The following is a 22498-nucleotide window of genomic DNA, read 5'->3' as shown; positions in this document are numbered from 1 at the left end:
GGACCTGTGGGATGTGGTTAAGGGACAGGTTCTAGCCGGATCTGGGTCCACATCAGGCTTTTCTACTAGTAGCTTTCTGAGTTTGAGCAGAGTATTGTACCTCAGTTTCTTCCTTTGTAAAATGGGTGAAAATTGTACTTGCTCATAGGAGTCAGTAAGATGGTTTAATGCATTTGACTTTGAATCATGTGCTACTAGATGTCTGTTTCTTTTAAGAATGAATTCTGTCCAAACTTCCTGTGCACATCATTTTTCTTTGTTTTTATTTTCTTAATGAAAATGTTGGGGGTTTTTTCTACCATTGCTGTACAAATTGCACATTTTAAATTTTCATAGAGGATTTCATGGGCATTTCACCGTTCAGTTTCATATCCCAAAATTAAAGATGATCCATGCCCCCATGGCCCCTGAGGCTAACAGTCTGCGCTAGTCTGACAGGGGGCGTGGCGGAAGCTGTGTGTTTGTGGAAGGAACGTGGGTGGCTTTTAAGGGAAGAGCCTGAAGATTGGGTCCCGGCTCTGACAAGGTTCTGGGAGCAGGCCAGACCTGGCTCATCTGGAAGCCAGAAGGTGACAGACGGTTTTGTTTCCAGAACAACGTGTGTGTACCCACCCAGGACTGCCCCTGCGCCCATGGGGGGCGCCTCCATCCCCCAGGCAGTGCTGTGCTTCGTCCATGTGAGAACTGGTGAGACCCCATCCCACCCCCACTCGCAGTGGCACTGTGACCCCTGCAGACCTGGTCATCCTGCTGTCCCTCTTCAGTGGCAGGGACGTGGGCTGTAGTTGGCCACAGAGAAACATGTCTTCTTCCCCCAGTCACAGCCATCCAGCCCTCTAAGGCAGCACCTGCTTGCACCCCTGCATGCCCCCCTCCTCACCTGTCTTCCCTCCCCCACCTGTGAGTGTCCCGTAGCTGCTGCAGCAAAGGGCCACATGCTAGGGGGTTTGAACAACAGGCAGTGATGGTCTCACAGTTGAGAGACTAGAGACCCAAGATCAAGGCGTCAACAGGATTGGCTGCTTCCTGGGCTGTAAGGGAGAATGTTCAGGGCCCTCCTCTTCTGGTAGTTTGCTGACAATCTTTGACATTTCTTGGCTTGTAGATGGCCGTCATCTCTTTCCCCCTTCCCTCTGAGCGTGTCAAATTTCCTCTTCTTATAAGGACATCAGATGAGAGTCTGCCTTAATGGCCTCACTTTAACTTGGGCACTTCTGCAAAGACCCCATGTCCAAAAAAGATCACATTCGTAGGTACTGGGGGCTAGAACTTGAACCTATGGACTTGGGGAACACAGTGCAGCCTGTAAGACCACCCTGACCTTCTACTGCTCCCCTCCAGCTCCTGTGTCTCAGGGCTCATCACCAACTGCAGTTCCTGGCCTTGTGAGGAGGGTGAGAAATGGCCCCCATTTCTGACTTGCACCCCAGCTCCCCCCTCTGCCGCAGCAGTGGGCCTGGACTGAGGCTGCGGGAGGAAGCCCTCAGGAGAGGTGGAGGCAGGGAGAGGGGATCAATCTAGGGCACTACGCTCTGCCTGCCAGCCTCTCCAGCCTGTGCCTGCTCCCTGCCCCTCTGCTCCCTGCCCCCCCTTCTGTGTGCCCCCAGGTCACCCCATATGGTCACCGTGGACGCCATGGAGCGAGTGCTCAGCTTCCTGTGGCCCTGCCCGACGCCACCGGCACCGCTTTTGTGGAAGGCCCCCCAGCATGGTGCCATCCACTGTGGTTCCACTGCCCCCACTAGCCACCTACGCACCTCCCTGCCCAGGCCCCGAGGCTGAGGAGGAGCCGTGCCGCCTGCCAGGGTGTGACCGTGAGTGCCTGCCTGGCCCTGCCCAGCTGACCCCTCCCGTGGAGCCCAGCAGAGTGCCCACTATGCCCTGTGGATGCTGCCACCTTGCACCAGCTGCCCCCAGGCTCTGACTAAGCCTGTCCCCACTCCTTTCTCTGCTGTCCCTGCAGGAGCTGGGGCCTGGGGTGTATGGGGACCCTGGTCCCACTGTAGCCGGAGCTGTGGGGGAGGCCTGAGGAGCCGCACCCGAGCCTGTGACCAACCCCCACCCCAGGGCCTGGGAGATTACTGTGAGGGGCCTCAAGCCCAGGGGGAAACCTGCCAGGCTCTGCCATGCCCAGGTACCTGCCAGGGATGGGTGTTCGGGTCGGGAGCAGAGGAGAAGCTGGAGGAAGCTTTCCAGGGAGACATGCCACACAGCTCTCAGTCTGTCCTATTCCCTGTCCCGCGCCCTCCAGCGACCAACTGCACAACCATTGAAGGGGCCAAGTACAGCCCCTGCGGCCCTCCCTGTCCTCGCTCCTGTGATGACTTAATGGTGAGTCTGGGCTCCCTGGGCAATCCCACCTGACCTCTGACCGGAAGGTCACTTTGCAGGAGGGCAGGGCATGACTTTGGGCTCGTGGCCTCATTTGCTGGGTGCTGGGCAGCCCAGCACTGGAGGGGATGGGTAGAGGGCACTGGCTTTCAGTTCACAGTAATTGCACACCAGTCCAGCCCCCTTAGTCCTAGAGAGAGTCAGCCTCACCCAGTAGCCCTTGTCTGCAGAACATCAGACGCTTGTCAGATTAAAACTTATTACCCCGCCATGCACAGAAGGATCTGCCATTACCAGGACATCTATTTTTCTAAAAAAAAAAAACTCATTACAAGGCCAGGTGCAATGGCTCACACCTAGAATCCCAGCACTTTGGGAGGCCAAGGGGGGGGATTGCTTGAGCCTAGGACTTACAGGGTGTGGTAGCACGTGCCTGTAGTCCCAAGGAGGCTAGGGTGGAAGGATCACCTAAGTTCAGGAGGCTGAGGCTGAGGTGAGTCCTGATCATGGCACTGCACTCCAGCCTGGGTGACAGAGTAAGATCCCTGACTGAAAAAAAAAAAAAAAAAACCCAAACCAACAAAACAAACAAACCTGTGTTACAAAAATAGCACAAACACATAGGCAGGGGGAATTCCCTTTGTACCATCTTAAACGCCATGAGCACATTGGTGTGCAGAACTTGCATCTGTGTTGTGGGGTGGTTATTACTGAGGGCGCCACGAATAGAGAGTGCAAATACAAACAGGGTCCAGTCCCCAGGGAGACCACATCTGGGTGAGGAAGGCAGACACACACCAGAGATTGAACAATGTGATCAAAGCTATAAAGAACAAGGTGGTGTTTTGAGGCTCTAGCTAGGCGCTGTCTAAGGGAGGTCTGGGGAGGCTTCCAGATGCCATGGGGGAACCTCCCCAGGCAGCTTCCCAGGTCCCCTGCTCCCTAAGTTCTCAGGAGGTCTGGGGCACATCTTGGTTTCCGGGTCACCCAGATAACCCTCAGCCCCAGGAAACTGATGTTCCACATTTGAATAACACTTAGCTGCAGATCCGTTCCCCAGGGGGAGCTGAAGGGACCCTCCTCACAGCTGCTCCTCCCTCCCCTCTCTGTTCCCAGAGAGGGACCAACTCAGAAACTCCAAGGGAAACACAAAGGCTGGCCTGTTCCCCTTCCTGCCTTTCACAAAACTTCAAGGCATACACTGTGAAATGTGAAGTCACCCTTTTCTCTCCCTCAACCTCCCTCCTTCCTCTCCAGCTTCCCAGTTCTCATGACTCCCCGCCACCTCCCGCCCTGTCCCCTCAGGCCCTTTTTCTGCTGATGAGATCCCCACCTTTTTGTCCCCCCCAGCACTGCGTGTGGCACTGCCAGCCTGGCTGCTACTGCCCCCCAGGCCAGGTGCTGAGTGCCGACGGGGCCATCTGCTTGCAGCCGGGTCATTGCGACTGCCTTGACCTGCTGACCGGGCAGCGACACCGTCCGGGCACTCAGCTGGCAAGGCCCGATGGCTGCAACCACTGGTGAGGGGGCTGCTCCAGCGCAGGAGACAGGGATGCCACAGGCGTAGCCCCGCCTGGCATCAGTGTTCCTGACCTCTTCAAGGTCTCAGTGGATGGCCACTAGCTCCCCACAATCCCCAAGATGTGGGGTATGACCCCTGTCTGATAAGTGGAGAAACTAAGAGTGTCAGAGAGCTGGCACTGGGCAACTGGGAGAGGGCACAGACCAGAAAACTCGGAGGGAACTGGGGGTCATAGGGATGAGAGCAGAAAACAGGCAGCTGGTGGGGTGCAGGAGAGAGGGATGGGGTAGGACTGAGCTGCTGCCTCTTCCTCTCATGTCTGCACCCTCTGTCCAGCACTTGCTTGGAGGGGAAGCTGAACTGCACAGATCTACCCTGCCCAGGTACATGCCCAGCTTGGAGGGAGATGGGAAAAAGTCCCTCACCCAGTACAGAGGGGGCCTGGGACTGGGGAAGGGATGGGCTGCATCTTATGCTTACTGTTCTCCTCACAGTGCCCGGTGACTGGTGTCCATGGTCAGAGTGGACAGCGTGCTCCCAGCCCTGCAGGGGCCAGACCAGGACCCGATCCAGGGCCTGTGTCTGCCCTGCTCCTCAACATGGAGGTGCTCCGTGCCTGGGGGATGCTGAGGAGGCAGGGGCCCAGCATCAGAGGGAGGCCTGCCCCGACCTCACCATGTGCCCAGGTATGATGCCCCACAAAGCCTGCTGTCCCTTTCCCCCAAATGTCTGTTCCCTCCTGGCCTCCTAAGGTGGAAAAATCTTTCTTCCTGGCACAGTGGATGGAGCCTGGAGCCCATGGGGACCATGGTCTCCCTGTGATGCGTGCCTGGGGCAGTCCCAGCGAAGCCGGGCATGCACCCAGCCCCCCGCCCCTGAGGGAGGGAGGCCTTGCCCTGGGGGCCACATGCAGAGTCGCCCTTGTCAGGACAATGCCACACGATGCACAGGTGAGGGCTTCGGTGAGGTGAGGGAGGCCCCCTCTAAGTTTAGGGAAAAGCTGACTCTGACCTCTGACCCTCCTCCCCCCCACATACACATACATACATATCACTTTCTTCAAGGGACAATTCTCAGGTCACTCACCCGTAGACCGGGACAAGGTGGCAGGTCTGAACAGGAAGTGGGCATGGCAGGAGGGGTGGTCACCTGTGTACAAGGAATCCCTAGGGGTGGTCTCTTCAGCGCCCACTCTCTCTGTTTTCATCCTGTATAGACTGTGGGGGTGGCCAGAGTCTGCTCCCCTGTGGGCAGCCCTGCCCTCGCTCCTGCCAGGACCTATCCCCCGGGAGTGTGTGCCAGCCAGGCCCCACAGGCTGCCAGCCCAGCTGTGGGTGCCCCCCGGGCCAGCTCTCCCAGGATGGGCTCTGCGTACCCCTGGCCCACTGCCGCTGCCAGTACCAGCCTGGAGCCATGGGTCAGTGCCTTCACTCGCTACACCATCAGTCCCCAGCCCTGTGGCCCTGCCCTCCCTGGCCCCCACGCCACTGTCCATGGGGCTTAACCTGGAGCTGCAGGACAGAAATAGGCAGCCTGCCTCTCCAGCTCTCCAGGTCTTTGTGTCCCCCTCCACATCCCAGGGCTGGCCAGAGCATCCTCCTCCTTCATCCAGGACACAAAGCACCATGGGTGGAGGCTGAGAGGGAGGGGAGCAGAAGGCAATGGGGTAGGAGGAGGGATTGGGGGGAGAACTGAGCCGTCTGGAGTCTGCACCCTCACTTCTGTACCCTTCAGGGATCCCTTTGAACTGGAGTCGGTCAGCAGGGTCTAGGCTCAGCTCCTGGGAAAGCCTGGAACCTGGAGAGGTAGTAACTGGGCCATGTGACAACTGGTAAGCCAAGAGAAGGGGGAAGGGAGAGGGCAGACCCAGGCAGTAGAGCCCTTGGGTGGGGGTTGGTGTGGGCTGCCTCTGAAGCCCCCTCCCTTGTCCCCAGCACCTGTGTGGCAGGCATCCTGCAATGCCAGGAGGTGCCCAGCTGTCCGGGACCTGGGGTATGGGGCTCCTGGGGCTCCTGGGAGGACTGCAGCGTTTCGTGTGGGGGAGGGGAGCAGCTTCGCTCCCGGCTCTGTGCCCGGCCCCCCTGCCCAGGGCCCACCCGCCAGAGCCGCCAGTGCAGCACCCAGGTCTGCCGAGGTGAGCCCCAGCCAACCAGGCCCTGGACACACCCACCGACCTTGATTCCCATCTTGGCCTTTGCCCTCTTCCTTCCCACCCCATGCCTACCCCTCCCCTGGTCGGTGGTGGGCAAGTGAAGGAGGAAGCAGCCAAGTTGTTTGAGAACCTGTGGGAGGGGGCCCTGCCCGGATTGGGGGATGGGTGATGGGCATGGGGCAGGTAAAAGATGAGTCACGGGGAAGGTGGACAGAGAGGTGGGCAGTCAAGGCCATGGGCATCAAGGGCCATGGGCTGGAACTGGGCCCTGATGTGGGTGTTGCCTCAGAGGCAGGCTGCCCGGCCGGCCGCCTGTACCGTGAGTGTCAGCCCGGCGAGGGATGCCCCTTCTCCTGCGCCCACATCACACAGCAGGTGGACTGCTTCTCCAGTGGCTGCAAGGAGGGCTGCCACTGCCCTGAGGGCACCTTCCAGCACCGCCTGGCCTGTGTCCAGGTCAGAACCCAGCTGCCCAGGAGCTCTGCCCTGCCCAGCCCCTTGCCTGTCAGCTCACCACCTCGGCAGACCCTGTGGCCTCTGGACAGGCCGTCCCTTCCTCACCTGACCCTAAGCAGTGTGCAGGCTTGTGAGACTGTCTGAGGCCTCTGCAGCCAGCGTTAGGGGGGCAGGTAGAGTTAGAGCACCCGGAACAGCAGACAGAGGTGATGCCGCCTCCTGGGGTCCCAGGCTCCCAGAGAATAAGGAGCATGCACCACCCACGGATGTTGCCTGGGCCTCTGCTCTTCACCAGCGCATCTCCCTGGCCCCACCTTCCGCTCAGAGTTGCCTGCAAGAATTCTGACACCACCCCTGACAGAGTGTTGCCACATGTCCCCTCTGGCTCTCCTGGCAGCAAGGGTGGTTTCCTGCCAGGCACCCATGGCTTCCTCCACCCCTGGCCCAGCCTCATCTCCACTGAAGGGACATGGGTCTCCATGGCCCCTCTTTTCTCTGTCACATACTTGTGGGCGAATGTCCCCTCACCTTTGCTCTCCAAAGCCTGACTCCTCCATCTCCTGGCATGCATCTGGATGTCAGGTGGGGGCCAATTCTGTTCTGCTGAGCCCAGCAGGTGCATGGGGACATCTTTTCTATTCCTGAAGCTGGCATTCCAGTGTCCTTCCCGCAGTCAGAGTTCCAGAATGCCTTGCTAGGAAGGATCTGAGCAGCCACTTGGTCCCACCAGGATCTGAGTAGCCACTTGGTTCCACCTCTTGAACCCAAGAGGGGGAAGAAATACACAAGGTTCACACACAGTTAGCAGAGCAAGGCCCAAGCTCAAACATCCCCATTCCTCACTGAGGCTCTTTCTGCCTCCCGCCAAGTCCTATAAGGGCCTCTGTTGGTGCCTGCTTGTGTCCTGCTTGGTGCACTGGGCAGGGAAGCCGCTGACCATATAGGGTCAGGCCCATGGCCCATGTACCTCTCATGGTGTATCCATGCCCCTGACACAGCAGAACAGCCCCACTGCTCCCAGAAATACTTTCCTGGGACCCAGAGTCCTCCTCTAGGGCCTCATACCATCCTCCCCCATCCCTTGCCTCTACTCCCTCAAGTCTCATGAAGGGACATGCACAGGCACCTGGCATGTGGCTGGTCAGTGCCATGGCTCTGTCTCCTCTGCTCTACCTATCCAGGAGTGCCCCTGTTTGCTGACACCCTTGCTGCTCCAAGAGCTGGGAGCCACTGGTGGCAACCCTGGGGTGCATCCTCCCTTTCTGGGAGAGGGGGGTCAACTCCTTGGGCCTGGAGATGAGCTGGACTCGGGCCAGATACTTCATACTGGCTGCAGCAACTGGTGAGGGGGATAATTAGGGTGGGGGCTGGGCTGGGGGGTAGGAGAGACTTTTGGTGGAGGGAGGGGGTTAGAGGAGGGTTAGAGAATAGGAGAGCTCTGGTCTGCCCTTTGCCCCCACCTGGCCTGGGGGAACCCTGGCTCCATTTTCTTGCCCTTTGGGGCCCAAGGCCTTTGCCCATACCAGTCCACCCTGCCCCCTGCCTCAACCCCGGAACCTCTCCTCAGCTCCTGTGCACACGGAAAGCTGTCTTGCTCCATGGAGGATTGCTCCGAGGCCCGTGATGGTTTCAGTCCCTGGAGCCCATGGGGCCCGTGTTCCCACTCCTGTGGTGGGCTGGGCACCCGCACCCGCAGCCGCCAGTGTGTCATCCCCACGCCTGGTCCTGGCGGCCAGGGCTGTCAAGAGCCCCTCCAGGACCTCGAGTACTGCCCCAGCCCCAACTGCCCTGGTAAGGACAGCAGGAAGAGAGTGGGCAGGGCTGGGGTTAGGAAGGGGCTGGGCAGATGTCTGGCTGGTCAGATCTGCTTTAGCCCACCCTCTGTCCTTTCCTGTCCATCCATCCCTATTGCTGTCTCTGGATCTTTTTTCTCACTGTCTAGCTCGAGACTTCTGTTGTAAATTCAGCCATTTCTGGAACTCTTTTCAAAGGCACCGTATTGTGTGTACATTTGGGGTGGGGGTGAGCACACTGTCCTTGGAAACCAGGGGCTCAGATGACCATCTCAGCATGTGGTGAGCCCTATAGGAAGGTGCGTGTACTGTGGAAAATCAGGGAGGGAGAGAACTCTCCTAACAGGGCAGTCTAGGAAGACTTTCTGGAGGATGCAGTATCTGAGGGGTTTTGAGGGATGGAGAAAACTTTGACACGTATTGGAAGGGAAGGAATATCAGGTAGCAAGGGCCTTGAACAAAGGCCTTGCTCTTATGAGAAAATGTTGAGTTTGGGGCCTGGAATGTCTACAGGAGATCAAATTGAGGGAAGCTGGACCAGACAGCCACAACCTTGGGCATGGTCCGGGTACACTGTGGGCTCAGAAGAAACATTTCTGAGAAGGTTTTCCATTGGCACAGGGGCTGAAGGGTACACAGTGGAGCCAACGACAGGCTTTCCAGGTAGCCCAGACTCCCTGCACCTCTTTCCTGTGGCCTTCCTGGGGGAAGAGCAAGCCCAGGGTCCCCTCCCTTCCTACCCTGCCTCCAGGAGAGGCCAGAGCTCTGGGCTGACTCATCAGAAGGCACCCCTCCCCCATTGTCTCCACCCAGGTGGCTGGGGCCCATGGTCCCTGTGGTCCCCCTGCTCCCGAAGCTGCACAGACCCTGCTCACCCTGCATGGCGCAGCCGCACCCGCCTCTGCCTGGCTAACTGCACCATGGGGGAGACCTCGCAGGAGCGCCCCTGCAACCTGCCCTCCTGCTCAGGTGCACCTTCCAGCCTCGACCTCTGACCCCAACCACCACCTTCAAACAAGTCATTCTAACACCCAGCTGGTGTCCAACTCCCAAGCCCCAACATTTAATACCCCTTGAGGAATTACTGATTTCTAATGCTGACATGTGATCTCAGATCAGCGTCTGACTCAGGGCCCTGCCAACCCCAGCAGCTGGCAGGGAACCCCGCCAACTTCTAGTACATCCCTTGGTCCTCACTCATGCGTGTGCTGAACACCTCCCTCCCAAGGTCCCACCCAAGTCCCTCAGCAGCCCTGAGAGTCTAGGACTACTGTCCCCTGTGAGAAAAGGGGACACTGAGGCCCAGTTGCCAAAGCCACACAACAGTCTGTCAGTATCAGATCCTGAATGGGAGCCTGGAGATCTGCCTGAGGCCACAGCTGGATGGGTGGAGGTGGTCTGCCCTTGAGCTGGGAGCAGGAAGGAGAGGCGGGGCAGGCTCTGTGCAGCTGGTGCTGGCTCCAGCTTGGCTTTGTCCTGCAGAGCTGCCCCTGTGCCCTGGCCCTGGCTGCAAGGGCGGGAACTGTTCCTGGACTCCCTGGGCCCCGTGGGAACCTTGTTCCCGCAGCTGCGGGGTGGGCCAGCAGCGCCGCCTTCGAGCATACCATGCCCCCGGGCCCGGTGGACACTGGTGCCCTGACATCCTTACTGCCTACAAGGAGCGCCGCTTCTGCAACCTGCGTGCTTGCCCAGGTGAGGTGGACTGGAGAGGGCAGGCATGTCCCATTTCTTTCCTGGCCCTGTCCCACGGAAGGCTCCTGGCCTCAGTGCCCCCTCCCAGGAACCCAGCTTGCCTAAAGTGTGGCACCTCCATCTCTCCCACCAGACCCTGGCCCAGGTTCGTGGGACATGGGACATGTGGGCCACCCCTGCCTGAGCCAACCCCTTAAGGTGGCCATTCTCTTTCCCACACAGTTCCTGGGGGCTGGTCACGCTGGAGCTCCTGGTCCTGGTGTGACCAGAGCTGTGGGGGAGGCCGATCCCTGAGGAGCCGCAGCTGCTCGAGTCCCCCACCCAAGAATGGGGGTGACCCTTGTGTTGGGAAGAGGCACCACGTCCGGCTCTGCAATCCCATGCCCTGTGGTATGGCAGTGGTGACAGCCACATCCTATCCCTGCTGGGCTTCACTCTGCAAAGCTCTCTCCGCCACCTCCCTGACTTCCTCCACACAACACCACATGAGGGAGAGGGAGACAGGCTATTACCCCAGTGGGCCAGTTCAGAAAATAGCCCCATACTGGGTGAATGGCTGTGTCTGGCATTGGCCAAGGATTCCCTGAGGGTCTCTTATCTGTGCAGAAGCCCAGGGATCCACCTCCGCCCACCCCCACCCTGGGGGAGAACTCATTCAGCCAGCTTTCCTCACCCTCCAGTTCCTGAAGAGCCACCCAGCCCTGTTGCAATTTTCTTTAGAGGAAGTTGACAGCGACACAGCCAGGAGCGTGTCTGGTGCTCTTGGGATGTGGATTGAGCTAGACAGACTGTAACTGAGCCCTGTACTCCCCCTTCTCCCCTCCTCTCCCAATTGGTCCTCCTGAACTCACCAATCCTATAGGCCTGTGTTACCCTAGGACCCTCCTCTTCTATCAGGAAACCCCTACCCACCCTGGGCGCTCCTGTCTACCTCCTCCCCCCCGCCGTGAACATAGTGAGGCTCTAGGTGAGAATGTTGGCTTTTGAGATGCACAGATTTAGTCCAGCTCCACAAACATGTATTGGGTGCCAGGCTAGTGCTGAGAACCCACAGGCGAATGAGAGGACTCGCTGTCTACTTAGAATGTCCCAATCCTAGTGGTGCTCCAAGTCCCCTGTGTTTCTACGGGCACCAACATGGGGGATAGGATGGGTCCTGTAGCTTCTTGACGACGAAGATAAGGGGGTTCCCCAATAGGGCAGAAGTAGGGTTTCTAAACCCTGGATCTCAGGGCCCTTCTGACTCTGGGCCTCCCCATCTGCTCAGAGGCCAGCTGCCCAACAGGCATGGAGGTGGTTGCCTGTGCCAACCGCTGCCCCCGCCGCTGCTCGGACCTCCAGGAGGGAATTGTGTGTCAGGACGACCAGGCTTGCCAGCAGGGCTGCCGCTGCCCTGAGGGTAGGTGCTACCCAGCCCTTCAGGCATGCGGGCATGTCAGCGTGACCCAGTTGGAAGGCAGGTGGGGCCAGAGGTGCTGGTGCCCACCCTCGATGGCCATCTCCCCACAGGCTTCCTGGAGCAGGACGGCAGCTGCGTGCCAATTGGACACTGCGAGTGCACAGACGCCCAGGGTCACAGTTGGGCCCCAGGGAGCCAGCACCAGGACAACTGCAACAACTGCTCCTGCCAGAATGGGAAGCTCTCCTGCACAGCTCTGCCCTGCCCGCCTCCTGCCCACTGCTCCTGGAGCCGCTGGTCAGCCTGGAGTCCCTGCAGCCACTCATGCGGGCCTGGAGGGCAGCAGAACCGCTTCCGGTATGGGACTGGGTGAGGTTAGATGTCCTTTCTTCCAACCTGGACCTTGCTCTGCCTAGCACGTTCTCCCTTCTGACATAGAGTTCCTGTCCTCACTGTGACTTTGCATTACCTCATTCCCCAACCCAGCTTTGTCCCTGGTTACTCTGGCCTTTCCTTAGTCACCCTACATGTCCACCCTGGGGTTTCCTGTCAGGGTGTCTCACCAAGGGGCAGAGGAATGATGAAAGGCCTGGGCCACTTCTCACCTCCTCTGCCCTGGGCCCCATCCAGGTCCTCCACATCGGGCTCGTGGGCCCCAGAGTGTCGGGAGGAGCAGTCCCAGAGCCAGCCCTGCCCTCAGCCCCCGTGCCCACCACTGTGCCTGCAGGGCACTCACCCCCGCACCTTGGGGGACAGCTGGCTGCAGGGAGAATGCCAGCAGTGGTAAGTGCAGTACAGGGTGGGGAAGGGTGGTGGGACTGTCCTGCTGGAGAGCAGGGTCCCGAATCTGGGCTTTCTCCCCAGCTCCTGCACCCCGGAGGGAGTAATCTGTGAAGACACTGAGTGTGCAGGTCTGGCTTCCTCCCAATCCACCCCTCGGCTTCCCTTCTAGCCTCATGCCTTGCCTGCCATCTGCTCTGTGTCTCATATTTCTCCCCCACCCAACTGCTACCCCCTGGGCCATGGATGTCCACACTCAGTCCTCCAGTCTTTGCTCCCTCCACCTCTTCTAACCACACCTCTGCCTTCACACAGTGCCTGGGACCTGGACGCTATGGTCCCCCTGGTCTGATTGCCCTGTCTCCTGTGGAGGTGGAAACCATGTCCGCGCCCGGGCCTGCATGGCCTTGGCTCCTGGCCATGGGGGTCCATCCTGCCTGGGCCCCAACACCCAGACCCAGCGCTGTGGGTGGCAGCCTTGCCTGAGTCTGCTGGAGAACTGCTCCTGGGGCCCGTGGGGACCTTGTTCCCGCAGCTGTGGCCTGGGTCTGGCCTCCCGCTCTGGGTCCTGTTCCTGCCTGCTGGTCGAGGCAGACCCCACCTGCAATGGCACCTTCCTCCACCTGGACTCCCAAGCCTGCTACCCAGGGCCCTGTCTGGGTGAGTGTGCCTACCAAGTGAAGCCCTCTCCTCCTGTTTTCCTACCTTGGAAAATTCAAGGAATACTATATATTTTCCCAGTTCCCACATGATCCCCTCTCAAATACATCTATATCTCTGTCTCTGCCCCCAGCATTCTGCTCTGTTCCTTTCCTCTTCCTACCATCTCTTCCCTCTAGGGCCCTTGGCTACGTGACCCCCCCCCCCCCCTTCTGGCTGAGAGTGAATCCAGCCATCTGGGGCCTTTCTGGGTCCCTTTTGCCCTTTTCCTGTGCAGGGCCTTGGCAGGGCTGGGATGAGAGGGGAGGGCAGGTGGGGAGATACCCCGGCTGACCTACCCCCTCTGGTCCTTAGAGGAGTGTGTGTGGAGCAGCTGGAGCCGCTGGACACGCTGCTCTTGCCAAGTGCCAGTGCAGCAACGCTACCGACACCAGGGCCCGGCATCCCGAAGGGCCAGGGCAGCGTCCTCCTGCACACGGCTGGATGGCCACTTCCGGCCTTGCACCATCAACAACTGCGCTGGTGAGGCTCCAAGAGCAGGAAGCCAGGGAGCTGAGCAGGGGCAGCAGTCACCAAGGGTCCCTGCTAGAACTCCCCAGCTCCTCTGAGTAATAGCCTGTGCCTGCACCAAGCCCTGTCCTCACACCCGGCTATTCCTCTCCCCACCTCTCAGGCTACTCTTCAGTCACAGCTGCCTTCCCAACCCTTCACCACAATTTTCCCACTGTGCAGCTGCCAGTTGACCTGTGGCTGCCCTCGGGACAGTGTGTCCATGCCCACCTCCTATTGTAGGGGCCCTCTCTCTCTGCCCCCCTGTCTCCCATCTGACAATTTCTGGAGCACCTGCCGGGCCCCTCACTCCCACAGCTCCTTCCTTCAGGCAGCTTCCTGGCTCTCTGAGGCCCTACCCATCTTGATCCTTCCCTGAGGGCATCCTCCGGCTAAGTAGGGGTCAGGTGGGGGACACTGGTCTGTCCTGACATGCAGCGAGGGCAGTCTTGTACTCTTACCTGGTGACCCTGGGAAGCCTCAGTAGGACCATGCAGCATATGCTCTGGGCTTGGGGGGGGGGGGTGTCTGGGCTTTTTCCCCATCAGCCTGCCTCCCCCTCCAGAGGACAGCTGCACACCTCCCTTTGAGTTCCAGGCCTGTGGATCCCCCTGCGCTGGGCTCTGTGCCACACACCTGAGCCATCAACTCTGCCAGGACTTGCCACCCTGCCAGCCCGGCTGCTACTGCCCCAAGGTGAAGGCTGGGAGCTGGGGCGATTCCCAAGGAGAAGCAGGTCCTCTGTCTAAACTCCAGCTCCTCTTCCCCCCTCCCTGCCAGGACGTCCATGGTGACCCCTGCTCCCTCCAAACCGCTCAGCACTCAGTGCCCCTTCCCAGCTCATGTTCATTCACCCTTTCACTCAGCATCACGCATGTGCACCTGCTGTAGGTGGGGCTGGGCGCTGGAGTGACGGAGTGATCACCACACCCTCCTGCCCCATCTCTCCTTTCACTCAGGGACTGCTGGAGCAGGCTGGGGACTGCATTCCTCCAGAGCAGTGTAACTGCTGGCACATCTCAGGAGAGGGAACCAGGGTGACCCTGGCCCCTGGGGATCGTCTTCGGCTGGGCTGTAAGGAGTGGTGAGTGATAAGAGAAGGGGGGGCAGAAGACTGGGGCCAGAGAGTGGGACAGGGGGCCTCCCAGGGGTCCAGTCCAGCCTCTGGGCAAAGGACTCCAAAATACCAGACCTTCAACTCCCTCATCTTGCCCCTAATGCACCCAGAGGTCAGGTTACCCCTACTTAATCCCCTGCAGCTCTGGGCTGGGTGCTGCCTCCCAGAGCCCACCCTGACGGTCCTCTCCCACAGTGAATGCCAACGTGGAGAGCTGCAGTGCACCAGCCAGGGCTGTGAAGGTAACCCTGATCTAGGGAGACAACAGTCTCCATTTGCCCAGGAATGGGGGGCTTCTGGGACATGGAACTTTCAGTGCTAATACTGGGACAACCCAAAGCAAACCAGCATAGTGGTCACCTTACCCTGCCTTCACACTTACCTCAGCCTTTTCTGTTTCTGATCCTTCCTGGACATAACCCCAAGCCCCTCCTGCCTGTCTGCTGGGGTCTCTGGGTCTGGAGGGTCACCCAGAAGGGCACCCATACATTGCCTTTCTAGGTCTTTTGCCTCTGACCAGCTGGTCGGAGTGGTCGCCCTGTGGGCCCTGCCTGCCCCCTAGCGCCCTGGCCCCTGCCTTCAGGACTGCTGTTGAGGGCCACTGGCCCCAGGACCCAGCTGGCCTCTCTGCCACTTCGACACCCCTGCTGGCTTCGGCGCAGTACCGCCACCGCCTCTGTCTGGACCCTGAGACAGGGAGGCCTTGGGCTGGAGACCCTCACCTCTGCACTGCACCCCTCAGCCAGCAACGCTTCTGCCCTGACCCTGGAGCCTGCAGTGGTAATGAGGGTGGGCAGGGGCCAGCAGGACAGGAGGGGACCTGGAGTGTGAGTGTGGGGGGACCTGCCTCGTGGAGCTGGGCCACTGAGTTCATTCAACCTGCTAACAGGACCTGCCTCTAGGACCTGCAGGATTTGAAGCTGGGGTGGGGTATAAGCAGCAGCTAGAAAGAGAAAGAAGGGAGCCCAGTGGGGCCTCAGGGGCAGAGCCCAAGGTTTGGGGTGGAAGCCGGAGGTGGGCCTGGGTATTAACTCCATTTTATCTTTTCCAGACTCATGTCAGTGGAGTCCTTGGGGGCCCTGGAGCCCCTGCCAGGTGCCTTGCAGTGGGGGAGTCCGGCTGCGCTGGAGAGAGGCAGGGGGCCCCCTTGGAGGAGGCTGCCGGGAGCCATGGGCTCAGACCCAGAGCTGCAACATGGGGCCCTGCCCAGGTAACTCCCATTCCAGCATCTGGAGGAGGGCCTAGGACTGGAGCATACAGAGATGACACCTGAGGGGGTTGTTGCCTCTGCCTCGGAGGTGGGCCGTGGGAGGGAAGACACTATCCTGGAGGCCCAGAGGTGGTCCCAGCACAGACTCCTATCTGGTTCCCAGGGGAGAGCTGTGAGGCCCGGGACACTGTGCTCACCCTCAGCTGTGCCAACCAGTGCCCTCGCAGCTGTGCTGACCTCTGGGACCGTGTTCAGTGTCTGCAGGGACCCTGCCACCCAGGTAGCTAGCCGTCCCCAACACACCTGGCTGGGAGTTCTAGGGAAGCCTGGGCCTCCCCTGCTGCCTGCTGCTCCCAGAGAGTGTGTGATCTGTGAGGGTGGGGGATCAGACTGCTGAGTCATGAATTATAGGGTAGGAAAGTGGATCCTTGAGTCCTTTTCAGTAACCTGCTTTTCCTGCATATGAGGGGTGACCAAAAAAAACCTGGAATTATCTTTGGGAGGGCAGGCTCCTTGTAGTACACTCAGAATTTGTTCCTCTGGACCACATGGCCAAAGTTTTCATCTGGAAATTTTGAGAAGGTTGCGTCAAGATTTGCAGAAGAAATGTCCCAAGTTGTGGCAAACAGGTGGCTGGTTCATCCACCATGACAACACGCCAGCCCACATTGTGCTGAGTTTAGCAGTTCTGGGCCAAAAACGGCATGGCTCCCATGCCCCACCATCCCTATTCACCTGATCTTTCCCCGGGCGACTTTTTTTTTTTTTTGGTATCTCCGGATGAAAAGTCGTCCTCAAAGGGAAATGTTTTTGCCGATGTGGAAGAGGTGAAACAAAAAATGGAAGAAGCACTAAGAGGCATCAAAGTTGATGAGTTCAAAAACTGTTCTGAGCAGTGGAAAAAGCATCTCAATAGGTGTATTGCATCAGAGAGTACTTTGAAGGAGACTGAAGTTTAAACATGTAAGAATAAATACACAATTTTCTAGAAATAGATTCCAGTTTTTTGAGGTACCCCCTCATACAGTGAGGCACCATCAAGACTGGCTGCATCCCTGAGGTTGTTCACAGCTGGCCGGAAGGGTTGCTGGGTGGTGCCCACGTACTAGGTGGCCCCCTTCTGTGCAGGGTCATGAGGAGATGCCGTGGAGATCAGGCCTTGGACTCATCTGACTGCCAGAGGGATCCATCATGGCCTTGCTGAACACTGAATACTATCTATCCTCCCCACCCCCATCCCAGGCTGCCGCTGTCCCCCCGGCCAGCTGGTCCAGGATGGGCACTGTGTGCCCGTCTCCTCTTGCCGCTGTGGCCTTCCCAGCACCAATGCCTCATGGGAGCTGGCCCCAGGTCAGGTGGTGCAGCTGGACTGCCAAAATTGGTATGACTGCCACTGGGCCAGGGGAGCTTTGGGTGGAGGTGTGGGCAGGGGGCAGAGGGGCTATGGGCATTGCTGGGGAGTGAAGGTTCTCTTCGCCATGTCTCAGGACTTGAACCCTTTCTGCACACCTCTGTCCACAGCTCCTGTGTCAATGGGTCCCTGGTGTGCCTACACCGTGAGTGTCCACTCCTTGGGCCTTGGTCAGCCTGGAGCAATTGCTCGGCTCCCTGTGGTGGGGGCACCATGGAGCGACATCGGAGCTGTGAGGGGAGTCCTGGGGGGGAGCCATGCCAGGCTCAGGACATGCAGCATCAGCAGGAGTGTAACCTGCAGCCCTGCCCTGGTGAGCGCCCTGGGTGGTGGGTGCCAGCCCTTCCTTCCCCTGCTGCTGAGCCCAGGACTCATCCCAGCTGTGGGGGATAGGGATGGGAGAGGAGCCAGGTCCCATGGCAGCCCCTTCCTGGGACTGGAGGTGCTGGGTCCCATCCGCCTCCTTATCTGTGTGCTCCCCACAGAGTGCTCTCCTGGCCAGGTGTTCAGTGCCTGTGCCACCTCATGCCCGCGCCTCTGCTCACATCTGCAGCCTGGTGCCATCTGTGTGCAGGAACCTTGCCAGCCCAGCTGTGGCTGCCCTGAAGGGCAGGTGGGTACTGGTGCCGTGTCCTGACCCTTACACAGAGGAAGCAGGTGGGTGGGGAAGGAAGAGGTGCTGGTCCGAGTGTTACTGAGCCTGCCCTGCCTCAGCTGCTGCACAATGGCACGTGTGTGCCCCCCGCTGCCTGCCCCTGCACCCAGCTCTCTCTGCCCTGGGGCCTCACCCTGACCCTTGAAGAGCAGGCCCAGGAGCTTCCCCCAGGGACGGTGCTCACCTGGAACTGCACCCGCTGGTGAGGTCCTGGGCTGGGGGTGGGAAAGGGGATGGGGAAGGGGCTGCTGAGCATGGGTGGGGAGGAGGGCACGGGAGGCGTCTGAGCATGTGCTTCTGTCTTCCCAGTATCTGCCAAGGTGGAGCCTTCAGCTGCTCCCTTGCCGACTGTCAGGGTGAGATGTGGCTGTCCATGCCCTGCTGCCCCTTCAAAGCCAAGGCCGGGCTGAGGAGGAGAGGAGGGCCCTGCCCACACTTTAGGCAAACCTGCGTCTTTCAGGAAGCCCTTCTCTGTCTGTCTACATTGACCTCTTTCTAACCTGAGACCCATCACTGTCTGCCCAGTGCTCCCTGGGCACTCAGTATGGTCCACCCTCCCAAGTACGCTGTGTGATCCGGGCACAGTGACTCACGCTTGTAATCCCAGCACTTTAGAAGGCCAAGGTAGGAGGATTGCTTGAGGCCAGGAGTTTGAGACCAACCTGGGCACCATAGCAAGACCCTATATCTACAAAATTAAAAATTAACTGGGTGTGGTGGCACACACCTATAGTCCCAGCTACTTGGGAGGTTGAGACAGGAGGATCACTTAAGCCTAGGAATTTGAGGCTACAGTGAGCTATGATGCACCACTGCACTCCAACCTTGGTGACAGAGTGAGACCCTGTCTCTAAAAAGTAAAAAGTAAAAAAGTACACTGTGTGCAAACAAAACCAGGGCTGTGAGTGATGCCAGGAAGTGGAAAGGTCTCTCCCTGACAATGAGGAAATAGGTCTGGGGGATGAGTGGAAACGAGAAGCCTGGCCTGGCAGTCCCCAGGCCGCTGAGGTTTGCCCTGTGCGGTGTTGCCCCATTTGATCAAGACCAAGGGCCCGGGCAACTTCCTCGCTTCCCTCCCACTGTGGGAGCTTTTCTGTCCTCTTAATAAATCCTGCTTTCACACTAAAAAAAAAAAAAAAAAAAAAAAAAAAAAAAGAACAAGGGCCTATCTGCCATGCTGGACTCCATGGATAGAGACAGAGACATATAAGGATGGCCATCCCCTGGGCACTCCCAGCCTGGCTAGTGAGGGCAGACCATCCACTCAAACAGGTAGAGGCAGGGGACCATATTTGAGTCTCTGACAAACAAGTAGCACCCACAGAATGTTACATCGGTGCCAAAACTGGAGAGGTCAGGTGGACTAGATTGGTCAGGGGAAGCTTCCTGGAGGAGGTGAGACCTGTCCTGGCCCAGCTATTTTGAGTGGGTGGATAACACCAAGAGGTGTGGTTGGAGACTGATGCAACCAGGGAGGCAGCACGTGGGAAGGGCAGGAGGGACTCGAGGGGTGCCAGCTTGGGAGCAGAGAGAATGGAGGCTGGACCCAGGACTAAACGGAAAGGTGGGGTGGGTGGTCTTCCCTGGCAGATTGCCCCCCTGGGGAAATGTGGCAGCAGGTGGCCCCTGGGGAGCTGGGGCCCTGTGAGCAGACATGCCGGGAAATAAACACCACGGAGACTTGGAACAACTGCAGTGTGGCACAGGCCTCGGGCTGTGTGTGCCAGCCCGGGTACTTCCGCAGCCAGGCGGGCCCCTGCGTCCCCGCAGACCTCTGCGAGTGTTGGCACCTCGGGCGTCCCCACCTGGTGAGACACTACACCCCTCTCTGCTGCCACCCACCCCTTCCTGACCCCAGGTCTCTCTATCTACTGAATTTTACCTGCAACTCCACTGGTTCCTCTCCCTACTTCCTGTCCCTGCAGCAGCCAGTAGGGCTTAGCTGTAGGCTGGCCCTACTGGTTCATCTCTCTCCTGAGTCTCTGGTTTTCCCACTCCAGTCCAAGTCCATTGCCCTGGTTAGGCTGGGTTTGGAGATCGGGATGTTATTATAGAAAAGACTCCAAGTGAGAGAGACCAAGAGGAGGCTCGCCCTCCACTTTCCGCAGCCTGGATCCGAATGGCAGGAGGCCTGTGAGCACTGCCGCTGCCTCAGTGGGAGGACTGTCTGCATCCAGCACTGCCCCCTTCTCACCTGTGCTCAGGTACCCCTTGCAGCCCTGCTGTCTACTTGGTGGTGGGGCTTACCAGGATCCTTCTTGGGGTTGTCCTCCGAGGCTGGTCTTAGGGCCTCTGGGCAGGCAGGGCTAGGCTATGGGGGTCAGTACCGCCCTCCCAAGTGAATCAGAATCACTCCCTCCACAGGGCAAGGTGATGGTGCAGGAGCCAGGGAGCTGTTGCCCTACTTGCCTCCAGGAGACTCCGGGTATGCAGGGAACCTGTGGTGCCTCTTGTGGTGCCTCTCCCTAGTCTGAACCCTTCTCCCCAACTGCCCCTACGCCTGGCCCTTTCAGCCTGGCATGTGCCCACCTTCCCTAGGCCTGCCTACCATGGGGATTAGAGGAGTGAAGACCCCTAGTGTGCATCATAGCATCTGGTCACCCCCTACCCCAACATGCTCCCCTCATATCCAGACTCTGTCCCACTCCCCACTCAGCCCCTTAGTCACAGCCTCCTCCTCTTCCCTGCCTCTGCCTCCCACCACACTCGATGTCCCTCCCCACAGAAGAGCCATCAGCCACCTGCCAGCATCTCACAGAGCTTCGTAACCTCACCAAGGGCCCCTGCTACCTGGACCAGGTAGAAGTGAGCTACTGCAGTGGGCACTGCCCATCCAGCACCAACGTCATGCCTGAGGTGAGCAAGGGGGCTAAAGTTCAGGCCCAGGGGAGTCCGGTCAGCCAGCAGCCCCCGAGGGCCTGCCCTGAGCCCAGGACCTGGGCAGAATCCAGAGGACACACAGTGCACAGTCAGTTCTTATGGAGTCAATAGTGAAGTTAAGGATGCAGAGGACCAGGAAAGGGGAGGTCTGCATCTGCTGGTTGGCTCAGAGGTGTTGCTGGGTGTCTGCACCCGCTCCCAGGGAGGTCTCTTCCTGCTGTGGCCCCACACAGCTTCCAGAGCATGTCCTGTGGCCCACTGCGCCCCTCAGGGGTAAGCCAGGACACCAGCAAAGAAAGACACAGAGGAGCTGAGTTAACCTCTGAAATCAGAATCCATCACACAGTGAGTGAGAGCCCTTATGGGACACTTTCTACATAGCATTGCCTCTGGCATTTCCTGGCCAGGGGTACCACAGGCCCCAGAAGCTGACTCTGAGTCTTTGGCAGATGGCTCTGCTCTGCTCTTGCCCTCCCTGGACCCAGAAGCCCAGTCTTTCTCCTTGTTAGGATCTTCCTAAGAGTTCTGTACCCACCCTAACTGCCCTCGCCCGGAATCTGGAGAGCTGGGACTCGAGCTCCCTCCTGTCAGGGTCCTTTCTCCAGTTCTGCTTCCACCATTCCACTCCTGATCCAGGGCACCGCCTTACAGTGCCTCAACTCTTCAGCCATCCCTCCTGCCTCAACCCACCTGCCTATCTAGTCCTGGAAGGCCAAGATGCTTTCCTACCTGGTCGCCAAAGACACTGTGCCTCAATCCTCGGCCATGCTACTGCTCCCCTGGTTGCTTCTTGCACCTCCTGGGGATGCTTTCCCAATTCACTTTTGGAGTTTTTAAAACACAGAGTGAGGAAAGAACGAAAGTGATTAAGGTTTTCTTTTTTTTTCCCCTGAGGAAAGAAATTGAGTGATAGTGGAATAGAAATTGGAGGGAGATTTTTCTCACTGAATAACCTTTTGTAATTTTTGAACTTGGTATTGTATGAATATACTTCCTATTTCAAAATATAACTATACATAAAATTACATCAAATGTTCAGTAGGACTTAGCAGTACTTTATAACCACAAGGCAAGAGAGGTCTGCTTTGGAGTGAGAACTCACTTTGCACTCGGGATCAGAACCGTGTGGTTAGGACTTAATCATTTGCAGTTTCATGTGTTATTAGTCGGCCTCTCTAACTAGACTGTAAGCCCCCTGGGGTAGAAGCTCTGTGTTTCCACCTGCAACTAGGATGCAGCGATGGACATGTTCAAAGCTTTCATTTAACCTGCAGGTTGTTGGACATTCAGAGGGGTGGGGGCCGGAGTGAAGGAGGCGGGCTGCTTGCGGAAGAGGGCTTGGTGGCGACAATTCCTTCCCAGGCCCGGCTCACTACTTGGGATCGGGTCATTCCTCCGCCCCACACCCCTTGGATGGGAAAGGCCAAGGGAAGGGAGGAACCTCCATTTGGCCCCAGTTTAGCCGCTCGTCTCTCGCCCAGGAGCCCTACCTTCAGAGCCAGTGTGACTGCTGTAGCTACCGCCTGGACCCCGAGAGCCCCGTGCGGATCCTGAACCTGCGCTGTCCAGACGGCCACACAGAGCCGGTGGTGCTACCGGTCATTCACAGCTGCCAGTGCAGCGCCTGTCAGGGTGGGTCTGGGCGGGGCTCCCGGCTGGGCGGGGCTCAGGGGCAGGGCCGGGGCGGGGCGGGGTGAGCGCGGGGTGAGGGCGGGGTCTGGGCGTGCATCCAAGTAGGAAAAGAGAAAGTCAAATTTTCTCTCTTCGCAGATGATTTGCCTCTTTATTTAGAAACCTGTAAATACGTCACTAAAGTACCTCTAGACTTAATATGGGACCTCAGAATACCCTCCGAGGGGACGGGCTGGAGGGCTCCGGCGTCGCTCTGCCT

The 22498-nt window shown here is 58.6% G+C and overlaps 1 protein-coding gene across 1 annotated transcript in view; it reads left to right on the top strand.

The window, feature by feature from the left end:
- The window catches only part of SSPO (SCO-spondin), a 56119-nt gene that overhangs the window by 32918 nt on the left and 703 nt on the right, over positions 1-22498 (top strand). The window contains exons 63-103 of the mRNA XM_008065991.2: positions 593-687; positions 1342-1394; positions 1608-1814; positions 1964-2134; positions 2252-2331; positions 3682-3851; positions 4190-4236; positions 4348-4539; positions 4633-4803; positions 5070-5270; positions 5588-5684; positions 5788-5987; positions 6295-6461; positions 7643-7803; positions 8029-8252; positions 8876-8917; positions 9068-9223; positions 9737-9946; positions 10169-10336; positions 11214-11345; positions 11456-11702; positions 11976-12128; positions 12210-12256; positions 12441-12785; positions 13140-13307; positions 13900-14030; positions 14294-14418; positions 14647-14693; positions 14953-15231; positions 15503-15661; positions 15825-15941; positions 16904-17042; positions 17183-17385; positions 17558-17685; positions 17787-17929; positions 18037-18083; positions 19318-19535; positions 19836-19931; positions 20092-20152; positions 20453-20583; positions 22089-22239. Of these exons, the coding sequence (XP_008064182.1) occupies positions 593-687; positions 1342-1394; positions 1608-1814; positions 1964-2134; positions 2252-2331; positions 3682-3851; positions 4190-4236; positions 4348-4539; positions 4633-4803; positions 5070-5270; positions 5588-5684; positions 5788-5987; positions 6295-6461; positions 7643-7803; positions 8029-8252; positions 8876-8917; positions 9068-9223; positions 9737-9946; positions 10169-10336; positions 11214-11345; positions 11456-11702; positions 11976-12128; positions 12210-12256; positions 12441-12785; positions 13140-13307; positions 13900-14030; positions 14294-14418; positions 14647-14693; positions 14953-15231; positions 15503-15661; positions 15825-15941; positions 16904-17042; positions 17183-17385; positions 17558-17685; positions 17787-17929; positions 18037-18083; positions 19318-19535; positions 19836-19931; positions 20092-20152; positions 20453-20583; positions 22089-22239 (6079 nt within the window). The remainder of the gene's footprint in view (positions 1-592; positions 688-1341; positions 1395-1607; positions 1815-1963; positions 2135-2251; positions 2332-3681; positions 3852-4189; positions 4237-4347; positions 4540-4632; positions 4804-5069; positions 5271-5587; positions 5685-5787; positions 5988-6294; positions 6462-7642; positions 7804-8028; positions 8253-8875; positions 8918-9067; positions 9224-9736; positions 9947-10168; positions 10337-11213; positions 11346-11455; positions 11703-11975; positions 12129-12209; positions 12257-12440; positions 12786-13139; positions 13308-13899; positions 14031-14293; positions 14419-14646; positions 14694-14952; positions 15232-15502; positions 15662-15824; positions 15942-16903; positions 17043-17182; positions 17386-17557; positions 17686-17786; positions 17930-18036; positions 18084-19317; positions 19536-19835; positions 19932-20091; positions 20153-20452; positions 20584-22088; positions 22240-22498) is intronic.

Source organism: Carlito syrichta, unplaced genomic scaffold (genome assembly GCF_000164805.1).
Source record: "Carlito syrichta isolate Samal-C Ts95f unplaced genomic scaffold, Tarsius_syrichta-2.0.1 Scaffold308825, whole genome shotgun sequence".
NCBI lineage: Eukaryota > Metazoa > Chordata > Mammalia > Primates > Tarsiidae > Carlito > Carlito syrichta.
The sequence above is the reverse complement of the archived record's forward strand: the minus strand, read 5'-3'. Positions and strand labels throughout refer to the sequence as shown.